The sequence below is a fragment of the Bos javanicus genome, chromosome 19 (assembly GCF_032452875.1).
Source record: "Bos javanicus breed banteng chromosome 19, ARS-OSU_banteng_1.0, whole genome shotgun sequence".
Classification (NCBI taxonomy): Eukaryota; Metazoa; Chordata; class Mammalia; order Artiodactyla; family Bovidae; genus Bos; species Bos javanicus.
The window spans coordinates 41,064,339-41,075,569 of NC_083886.1; the positions used below are offsets into that span (position 1 = coordinate 41,064,339).

General features: G+C 50.6%; 1 protein-coding gene across 1 annotated transcript; it reads right to left on the minus strand.

Moving 5' to 3' along the window:
* Nucleotides 1-266: 266 nt before the first annotated feature.
* ARL5C (ADP ribosylation factor like GTPase 5C) lies at nucleotides 267-9,015 on the minus strand. Its single transcript, XM_061391637.1, is given in 4 exon segments — nucleotides 267-1,298; nucleotides 3,260-3,319; nucleotides 3,321-3,409; nucleotides 3,960-9,015. Coding segments are annotated over 4 exon segments (330 nt in total). The 5' UTR covers nucleotides 4,092-9,015; the 3' UTR covers nucleotides 267-1,249.
* Nucleotides 9,016-11,231: the final 2,216 nt, after the last annotated feature.

Consider the following 11,231-nt stretch of genomic DNA (forward strand, 5'->3'; position numbering starts at 1 on the left):
TGTTTCCAGCTCTACTTTCATAGTACTCCTGGGCTTTTCCAACCCCTAAAGTCCCCTACTCCCCTCCTTCCCCTAGGCCCAGGCAGAGCCCAGAGCTCTGAGTGCTGGCAAACCCGGTGTTAGTCACCTGGCAGAGGGCTATAGAGCCCAGGACCGAAGAGCCAGTCCCCATATAGACCCTAAGGCAGCCCCTTTCCACTTCATAGATGGATTTCCCCTGCCAGAGAGTCAGTTTTGAGGTGCAGCCAAAGGAGCAGGCAGAAATAAAAGATGAGCAGTTTTCAATGGCATTTATTATACCTTCATAAAATTCCTACTACGGTGTGGGAAAAAAATCACTACAAAAAGACAAGATAAACAAATGCTGTAGGAATCTGGGGTATTGGGAGGAGTGGGATTCACACTGGAAGGATACTGGGAGTGAAGGGGTAGCTTAAAGCTCAAAAGCTGTGGTCAGACCCAGCGTCTCAGAGGGAATGGGAAGGTGGGGAAGGAGTGGAACCCCCTGCAGTGTGAGGACCCGTCTCTGGCTGGAACGTCCAGTCCTCCACCCTCTCCCCTCTCAGGCTTTGGCTCTGCCCCCCTTCCCTGGTGGTTCAGAAGTTAAAGCCTCTGCCTGGAATGAGGGAGACCCAGGTCGGGAAGATCCCCTGGAGAGGGAAATGGCAATCCGCTCCAGTACTCTTTCCTGGAGAATCCCATGGAGGGAGGAGCCTGGTAGGCTACAGTCCATGGGGTTGCAAAGAGTTGGACACGACTGAGCAACCCCTGAGCCAGCCTCTTCACCTTCCTAGCATCTCCTTTGACTGAAGCGTATGGGACAAAGATGGCTAAGGGGCCGGAAAGCTGGAGTGGGGGTTAAAGGGTTGGGGTAGAGGTCTAGGAAATAAAGAACAATTCCAGGGGTCTCTTACTCGGCCCTCCATTTTTCCTACAGAGAGGCTGAGGGCTGAGGGAGGGGGCTCCACTTCCTGATCCCCCAACACATCCAACAGCTCCCCTGGTGTCTCTAAGAAGGATGCCTGCTTCCATGGAGTGAAGGGCAGCTTTTCTGCTGTCCTGTCTGCAGCAACTCAGGGTGCTCCATCTAGCTCCTCAGTGGGGGGGTTGGGTGGACAGTGGCAATCTCACCATCCATAGATGCCCCTGGTCACTACAGCGTCATAGAAAAATAATAGTCACTTCGGTTTTCTACCCACATAGTCCATGCAAAACCCTCCAAGTTTCTGGTTGGCCTCAGGCTGGGACATCAACTGGCAGTGGCCTGAGACTGCATCCACTGCAGCCCGGCAGGCAGCCTGGGAGAGGGAAGAACAGGGCAAAGATCAGCATATCCCATGAGGCTGATGGCCTTCCCAACCCCCAGCCCTGCCCAGAGCTGACTGCTGGAACGCCCAAATTTATATCCAGTTTTGCATTCAGTTAACAAACATAAATGAACTGTGCAATGGGTATTATGCTAGGGGTTACTGGTGAAAAAATAGACATGCCCTCTAGGGCTTGCAGTCTAGCAGAGGAGATAGATATTAAACAAATGGTCAAAAAAATAATTGTATAACTACATACTGTGATAACGTTTAGAAAGGAGATGTACAGAGACCTCTGGATGTTTGGGAGTTGGGGAGGACTTCTTGGACAAAGAGGCCTGGAGACCCACCTTAGCAATGTCTTTGGGCAAGCCTCCAATGCCACCTTTCCACCCACTCCATCATTAGGTCAGTGCCAGGGTGGCTTCAAAGGCCTGCGAAGAGGCTCCATAAGCAAGTTCTTTCATTAGACTGTGAGCAACTCCAAGCAAGAATGGGGTCTTGGTCATGTCTGTATCACTTGGCACAGTGCATGGCACATGAGGGTTACCTAGGAAATGCTGATTGAATTGAACTGAATATGGGTTGGAGACGGGGGTAGGGGGCTCCTCCTGACCCAGGAGTTAGAAGGACATGGCCAGAAATACGTGGTTCCTTGGGTTGGCCTGCCTAAAGTCTCCCCTTCTTCAACTGGGCATCCAAGCCCCAAACCCACTGTGACTCCACTTGAGAGGGAAGAGGACAGGGGATTCTCCAGGCCTGATTCAAGAACCTTTCTGTGTGACCATGACCTAGCTCCTTCACATTCTCAGATGTTTAATTAGCAGCTCTCTTCTCAGCAGCCCCTCCCTGGACACATTATCTAAAATTGCAACATTCTCCCTAACACACATCCAACTTCCCTTTCCTATTGATGTTTCCCCTTCACACATCACTTTTTAACTTACTGTACATTTTTCTTATTTTTATTGTTCAGTGTCTCTTTCTCCCCTCCTGGAAAGTAAGCTCCGTGAGAGCAGGGATTTCTATCTGTTTTGTTCACTACTTTTTCTCAGGTGCCTAGAACAGTACCTGGCACAAAGTACAGTCGTTTCTCTGTATCCATGGAGTTCCAGGGTTCCAGGACCCCTGCAGACATCAAAATTCTCAGACATTCAAGCCCCTTGTATAAAGTAGCATATATTTGCATATAACCTAGTCACTGATTTAAATCAGTACTTTAAATCAACTCTAGATTACTTATAATACCTAATATATTGTAAATGATATGTAAAAAGTGGTAAATATAATATAAATGCTGTGTAAATCATTGCTAGCACACGATAAATTCAATTTTCACTTTCTGGAATTTTCTGGCTTTTTTTTTTTCTGAATATTTCCAATCTACAGTTAGTTAAATCTGAGGATGTGAAATCCATGGATATGGAGGAACAGCTGTAGGTTCCCAGTGAATGTTAATTGAATGATATCATTTATTCTCTATAGAAACACTGGGAGGAAACAGCTTTCTTTACAGATAGGGAAACTCAAGGTCAGAGTCAGTGATTTCTGCCTGGAAGGCTTGCCCCCCAGGTCTTCCCATGGTTGTCTCTTCACTCAGGTCTCAGTTCTGAAGTCACCTCCTAGTAGACATGGCCCCTGACCACCAGAGCTCTAGCAAACCCATCCTTGTTATTAAATTTCACTTTCTTCATAGCATTTCTCAGTACCGAAAATGTTTGTGTTTGGCGCGTCACCTCTCTCCCCAGTAGAACAAGCCCTTGGAGAACAGAGACACTGTCTTGCTCACTGCTTACAAACAGCATCTTAACTGTGGGTAGGTGTTCAGCTCTCCTGACCCAGATGCTAAGGGATGCTATGAGTCAGATTCTGACAGGAGAGAGACGAGAGAAGTTTCTGATGATCAGCTGGTTGGGACAGGCCCTGAAGGTCCAGGTAGGACAGCCACTAACCCTTCCCCGGTGAGGGCACAGCGGCCCTGTATGTGCCACGGGTGGTCTTTGATGGCACTAGGGTGAGGAACTGGAGATCTCCACGATGGTCATGGAGTCCTTCATGTCCTGCTTATTGGCAAAGATGAGGATGGGCGCATCGCGTAGAGCCTGTGGACAGAGGAACCCAGCCCCAGTCAGCCTGCCAGGACCCAGCCTCCCTTCCCACTGCCCCATGAGCCCTCTCAAGCTCTCCTGCTTTCCCAGCAAGACAGCCCCATGCCCAGGTGGGCAAGGATGGAGGCCCTGCCCAACAGTAACAACCACATGAAACGATACCAACAGTTCATGGAGGGCCCGCAACCAGCTCATAGAGTCCTTACAACGATCCCAGGAGGAGGGAATTGATGACCTGTCCCACTTACATTGTACTTGGGGAAATTGGGAATTAGAGAAGCACAGTAACTCGTGTGGGGTCCCACCACAGTGAGTGACAAGTGAGGTCAGGACTGGCACTTGCAACTCTGAATTCTGTGATCAGTTGTGCTGAAGGCCTTATTGCCCTTCATCTGGAATAATCTTGCCCTGCCCAAGCTGCTAGGATAGAGGTGCTCAGAGACTGGGACATCAGTAATGATGCTCAAGAAGCTGTGTGACTAGACTGAGGTCACACAGCTAGTAGCTAGTGCCCTGGGTCCTCTCCCAACTGCAGGGAGCTTACCTCATGGGCCAGCATCTTATACAGCTCCTCTCGAGTGGTCAGCAGCCGGTCCCGGTCTGTGCTGTCAATCACAAGGATGATGAACTGGCCAGCAGAGGGAAGTTGTGAGTGATGACACACACATTCATTCATCCCATGAATGTGTCTCCTCCCACTTTACTCTGCCTTGATGTGAGCCCCACAGAAAACAAACTGTCCAGTCTCAAGACCTCACTGCCCTAGTCCCATTTGAATTCCCTTTTTATCCAGACCCAGGGTGGACAGAGCACAACTTCTGATTGTGTGCCAGAGGTTATGCCAAGTCCTGGGCATTGTGACTCCACTTGGGTCTCGCCACAACCTTGCGGAACTGGAACTGTTACTATCCGCTTTTACAAACTAGGAGACTGAAGGTCGGTGAGGTGATGTGGTGATCTTGCCCTCAGCCATACAGCCTAAGAGTGGTAGCGCTGGAGCTTGAAATCAGCTCTCACTCCAGGAATGAAACCACTGGATTCTGCTGCTGCCAGAGTGAGAAAGTAAGGCCCCCAGAGACAAAGAGCTTACCCCATCTGATGCATCAAACAGAAAGCTGCCAGCAAGCAGACAAAGCTGCCAGGAAGTATTCAAAAATTTTAACAGGCATTGTGCTGCATTAAGTATTCAACACATCTGAATTAGCTCTTGTTTAATCATTTAATTTTCACAACTCATGAGATCATTTAAAAAAAAATTCTTTGGTCAAGTTGCACGGCATGTGGGCTCTTAGTTCCCCAACCAGGGATCAAACCCATACCCCCTGCAATAGAAGCACAGAGTCTTAAACGCTGGACCGCTAGGGCAGTCCCAGAGAGGTCGTTATTACAGTTTCCATCTCACAATAGGGGAATCAAGGCTCAGAGAGGTTAAGTGACTGGCTAATATCACACAGCTCCTCCAGCCCAGGCAGCCTCCTACCTCAGTGTTGGAGTAGTACGTGTTCCAGGTGGAGCTCAGAGACTCCTGTGCTCCTATGTCCCACATGAGGAAGTGGGTCTTTTGCAGAACAATCTCCTCCACGTTACTACCCATGGTGGGACATGTATGGACCACCTCATTTGTCAGGCTAGGGAGGTAGGAGAGGGCACCAACCATTCAGGCCAGTCCACTGTTAAGTCAGGCTGAATCAAACTCAGAGCATCTCAGCCCAGGTTGACAGAGCTTCTGCTGGGGATGAGGGAATGCAGACAGGAGGGAGATCAAGTCCTGCTTGACTTGGACCCCAGAGAGGGGAGACTCATTAGAACAGTCTCCCCCAACTTTAATATGCAGCTCAGTCTTGCTAAACGGCAGATTCTGATCCAGAGGGTCTAGACTGGGGCCCAACATTTTGCATTTCTAACACTTTCAGCTGATGTCAATGCTGCCAGTGTGTGGACCACAGTTCAAGTAGCAAGGGATTGAAAAAAGGAGACAGACATAAGTGAGGGCCTTCAGAGAGGGGCTTTGTTTAAAGTGAGTTAGAAAAACAAACAAACAAACACATGTTTTTATATGTAGGAAATACCTCTGGAAAACCTGGGACATAAAACTGGGAGTTAGGGGTGAGAGGGAACTTTACTATATATATATGCTCATGTTGTTTGAATTTCTCTTTTCTTCAGGAAAAATTATACTTTTTCAGGGAGAATTTTCCTAAGTAAATACTCAGGAAGTTCCAAACAGGAGAGATGCCATCCAGAGAGTGAATATCGGGAAACGCACACGTGCCAGGCTCTGCTAGACCAGGACCTATACAGTCCAACCAGACCCAAAGCCGGCCCTCCCTTTTGGGTCTGAAAGTGAGTGAGTGAAGTCGTTCAGTCGTGTCCGACTCTTTGCGACCCCATGGACTGTAGCTACCAGGCTCCTCCGTCCATGGGATTTTCCAGGCAAGAATACTGGAGTGGGTTGCCATTTCCTTCTCCAGTCTGAAAAGGGACTGAAAGGGGGAGGAAAAATGAAGACACAAGGCTGGGATGCCGGAGTTTGCGGAGACCTGACGCTAGGGGGAGCGAAGAAGGCGATCATCGGTCAGGTTTGGACAGCTTTACGCTCACAACCGGCTTTGGCAGGGACCGCGGGTAGATGGCGGGGAGCAGTGGGGTTGCTCATACCGAGCAGGATTCGAATACCTGATGGAGAAGCCACTGAACCGAGGGACTCCTGTACCAGGAAGGTCACACTAGCGTTCCGCCTATCTGTTCTCCCGGCTACCAGAGACCCAGGAAAGGGCTCCGGTGATTGGTCCAAATGCCTGTCAGTCTAGTAGGAAGGCCCAGCCCCCTCAGAATCTGAGAGTCTCTTACAACTGGTAGAGAATGGTGGTCTTCCCTGCATTGTCCAGTCCCACGATGATAACCTTGTGCTCTGGAAGCATCCGGGGGAAGGGCAGGGTCAGGGCCAAACCCGATGACCAAGGGATTGTGTGCCCCACCAGCCTCCAAGGAAGGAGACATGTGTTCCCAGCAGGCTGGGGGACCTCGGCTCACGGTACTACTTCTGCTCCCGAGCCCCCTCTCCACACAAGAAACCAACAGGACAGATTTCTTTCCCACCGGGACGGGACCCCTGAGCCACCTCGGAACAGCGGAAATGAGAGCTGAACCCCACTGTCCCCTCTCCACATTTCCAGAAAAATGATTGTGCAAAAGGTCCGGGGAACCCAGGGCTTCTTGTTAAGAGAAGGGGTTTGAAGAAAGAGCTGAGCGTGAAGTCACGACCGTAGGAAACCGGCGACCGCGTTTAGCCCGAGGAAGGAGGCTCGCCGGGCGGGGCGCCCAAAGATGCACCGAAGCGAGCGACCGACGAGGAGTGGGCGGGAGGGGGCAGAGGAGACTTCGGAGCAGGCAGGGAGCCCCCACGCAGGATTATTTGAGCGTGCCCCATCGCATCTTCCCAGACCACCCCACAGGTTGAGGGGGAGGAAAGGGGGCGGATAGCAGGTGGGAGCTGGGTCAAAGTGGTCACTTGGATGACTTATGTGCCTCTTACCCCGTTCCCAGAAGATGCTCATCAACTTGGCCATCAGTTGTCCCATGGAACGTCCCGAGTCAGACAGGGCTAGGACTCGGGGGGTCTTCGGGGGCCCAGGTCGAGCCCAGATGCTTGGAGCCCCTACCCCTGGGGAAGGTTGTCACAAACTTTACCTATGAAGTCCCTGAAGCCCCGCGAGTCTGTCCCCTAAGGGGCCTGGGAATCCCCTGGGACTCTGGCCCCAGGAGGGCGCCATGGACCTTACAGGGACAATGAGCTACCATAGCCCTGGAGGTGCAAGGAAAACGGGGTCCAGAATTTACATCTTCCCCCTCACCCTGAGGAAACCCCTGAGTTCTCTGGGTGGACTAGTCTCCCCTGCAAATCAGGAAACCTAGCACAGGGCCCCACACTAGATGCCAGCTCTCGCTTCTCCAAGTGCCGTGTCTGGGGAACTCAAAACAAGCAAAACCCTAAGCTATCCACCTTCTGTACCTACTAGCTGTGTGATGCAGAGAGGGCTCATGGATCCTCTCTGAGCTGGGAGAATGTTCCAACCCTCAACAGGTCTCCAGCTGTGACATCAGTGTGGGCCTTTAGGCCTCCTTCGGGTGAGCTCCCTTAGGGAGGGCTTGATGTCCAGCTAGGCTCCTTGGTGATGGGCAACTTCTGCAGGCTCCTTGGTGATGGGCAACTCCTAGGAGTAAAGCAGTGCTGCTCCCATGATTTTCTGGCAAACCACCTGCTTGGACATAGTTTTCTGATTCCCAAGAGTGGGCATCTGAAGATAGGGATGGAGCAAAGAGAGAGCCTTCAGCCAAGAAGACCCTACAAAGGGGTCCAGGATCCTGAGACGCAGCGAAGGAGAGCCCGGGCCAAGAGAGAACCAGGCTGGAGGAGACAGAGGAAGTGGGGAACTGCTTGTTGTTGTGTGTGAATTTCCTTCTTTGCATAAACTGGGGGAAACCAGAAGACAAAAGGAGATGTGAAGAAAGCAAACCAACATCAGACGGAGGGGGCAGTTAAGAGAGACCCATCACCACACAAGAGATTCAGCTTCTTCCAGCCCACTGCCACTGCCCACCTACAGCCCATCAGTGATCCTCTCCCCAAAGAGAACAACTTTTTAACTGGTCCTCCTGCCTCCCCTTTACCTAGAGCATCTGCCTCACAGCCCTATGAATCTTTCTCAAGCACAGCTCAGAGTCTGTTACTCCACAGCTCATAAACCTTCAATGGCTCCCTGTTGCCCACTGGATTCAGATCCATCTTCCCACCTGACATTGAAGAACCCCCAAGAACAATGTCCCACCCGCCTTTGTGGGTTATCCCCCATGCTCTGCATCCATGGTTCTTGTCTACACATGCCCAACTATGATTTTGCTTCTGCGTTTCCTCCATCTGAGCGCCTTTCACCTTCTCAGAGAGGTGTGTTCCTAAATCCCTTCAAGTGCCCACTACATAAGCCACCTTCTTCCCAAGCCCTGGTCTGGTTCTCCAGTCAAATGGGGCTTCCTTTCTACACTGAGATGATACCTGACCTGTCTGCTTTCTCCAATCAACTGTGAGTCCTAGAGGGCGGGGTCATGTCTCTCTCACCTGTGTATTCCCCACCACCCACTCCCCATCAGCCCAGAGCCTGGTGCACAGTGGGGATGTGTTGCTTTTGGACTGAAGGGCTATAAGCTAAGTTACAGCCTGAGAAATGGTGTTTGGAGTATTAAAAAAGGATTAGGAATGGAAGTTAAAGAGGACTGAGGAAGGCTGGGTAGCTTGTGGACAGAAGAGGGAAAAGTTCACTAAATACAGAATTTTCATCCCACCCAGAGTGGTGCCCAGAGTTAGATGGAAGGAGAATTGACTACCAAAGCCCATCTAGGCTGATTCCATTTCAGCCCTAGTTAAAAATGGGCTGGGCTGCGCTGGGGTGGGGTAGGGTAGAGGCTCAGAAATGTGCTAGGGGAAGCAGCAATATTTAAAGCATTTTTACCATCTGTTTCCTGGAGGGGTTGGAGGGTGGGAAGAGGGAAGGAACCTCTTAGTGCACCCTGCCCCCACCATCAATTGCAGAATTGAAAGTGACTGTTTCTGCTCACTGGAGCACATTCAGTAAACAGACATGAGCTGCCTCTGCTGTGAGGCCCAGCAGTAGGATCTTCAGGGGGCACTCATTCATTTATTTGACAAATGTGAGTCAGGAATTAGAAACATGCCAAGCAGACAAAACAGGCCCTGTCCGGGTCTTATGGAACTTGCCATCTAGTTAGGGAGACAAATATACACACCCAAAAAACAACTAAAAAAGAGACAGTGGAGGGAAGGCCTGATTTAGAAGGGAGCCAAGGCACACTTGTCTGCTGATGTGATTACTGGGGCTAATATTTTTTTCTTGAGGTTACTGAGCTGGAAACCACCCCATCTTCTGGCCTGCTCCCAGGTCCTGGTGGTCACAACTCAGCTCTCATTTTTTAGCATGAGGGAAACCTTCAACCTCTCTGACCTCAGCTCACTCTGGGGCAGAAACTACTGAAAAGACAGAAGCAGCTGGTCAAGGAGGGAGGTAGGAGGTGTCCCCAGCATCTCAGTTCCTGAGTCCCTGAGGTGGCTGCGGTAGGAGCATCAGCCTCTCTGGGCCTAGTCCGAACCGACTTCATGGTCGTTGAAATCCTCATGTGTTGACAACCACCAACATGCTTATTGTGTGATGGTTGAGGGTTGGTGGTTGCCAAGAGACAAGAATCTCTCTCCCCTCATCGCTCAATATCTCCAAACCACCTAGAAACGCCCCTGCCTGCAAGTTCCGGGCGAATGCAATTTCAAGCAGAAGGCACACGGCGAGAAGACAGAAACATACTCGGACACCTGCTTCTTCCTGCCCCGCACCCCTCCCCTTGCAGAAACCAGGGCACCCTGGGCCAGGGGAATCAGCACAAGACTTGGAGGTCATGGACAGCACAGAACTTGAAATCTGAAGATCTCAGTTCAAGTCCTTGCTTGATGGCTGTGTAGCTATGGTCAAACTGCTTAACCTCACAGAGTTTTATCTGTAAACTGAAGCTAATGATCCCTGCCTTTGATTGAAAATACCAGGGTGCACTGCAGATGGAGTTCTCTGTGGAGCCCAGACGGAGCCTGTTTTCTGCTCTTTCCCTTTTGGATGTCCTCCCACAGGAGGAGCTGTCTGCGGCTCCCACTTAGGCTTGTGACCACTTTGTCCAAAACTAATGTCTGCCTCTAACCTGGTTTTTTCACTTGCTTCCTCTATGTCTGGGAAGACCATCACCCACAGTCATCCACATGCCTCCCTCTCTCTCACACAGTTCAGTTCAGTTCAGTCGCTCAGTCGTGTCCGACTTTGTGACCCCATGAATCGCAGCACACCAGGCCTCCCTGTCCATCACCAGCTCCCGGAGTTCACTCAGACTCACGTCCATCGAGTCAGTGATGCCATCCAGCCATCTCATCCTCTGTCGTCCCCTTCTCCTCCTGCCCCCAATCCCTCCCAGCATCATTGTCTTTTCCAATGAGTCAACTCTTCCCATGAGGTGGCCAAAGTACTGGAGTTTCAGTTTTAGCATCATTCCTTCCAAAGAAATCCCAGGGCTTATCTCCTTCAGAATGGACTGGTTGGATCTCCTTGCAGTCCAAGGGACTCTCAAGAGTTTTCTCCAACACCACAGTTCAAAAGCATCAATTCTTTGGCACTCAGCCTTCTTCACAGTCCAACTCTCACATCTCTCTCACTAGCCACCTCCAATTGCTCTCCAAGAACTCTCAATCCTAAACACTATTTGTCTCTTGCAGCCACCGCCTCCTTACCTGTTCCACTTCAAACCCTCATTTCTCACCTGGAGCACTGCAGCTGTTTCCTAGCTAGGCTGCCTCAAATCTATGCTCCTGTGACCCCACTCTTCCCTTCACCTTGAGAGCACCCTTTGCTAGTGAAGTGTCAAGAATGTGTCATGCATGTCACTTGCTTCCTCTGCCTTGAATACTTTCCCTGGTTCTCTGCAGGTCAACTCCTAACCAGCCTTCTAGACTCTGCTCAAGCCTCACCTCCTCTAGGAAGCCCTTCCTGATCTCCCCAGGTTAAGGCAGGGACTTCTCTTTCAGGTTCCCCTAAGACCCATTGCTTCCCACATCAGAGAGCTCCCTTATGAACTGTCTGCTGCTCCCACTTAAGACTTGTGCCTGGTACATAGTAGATGCTCAATAAATGTTTGCTCAATTACTAAACACAGGAAAGAAAGATTGATTCCACTGCAATGCAAGGGGAAGAGCACCACAATGGGAGGCAGA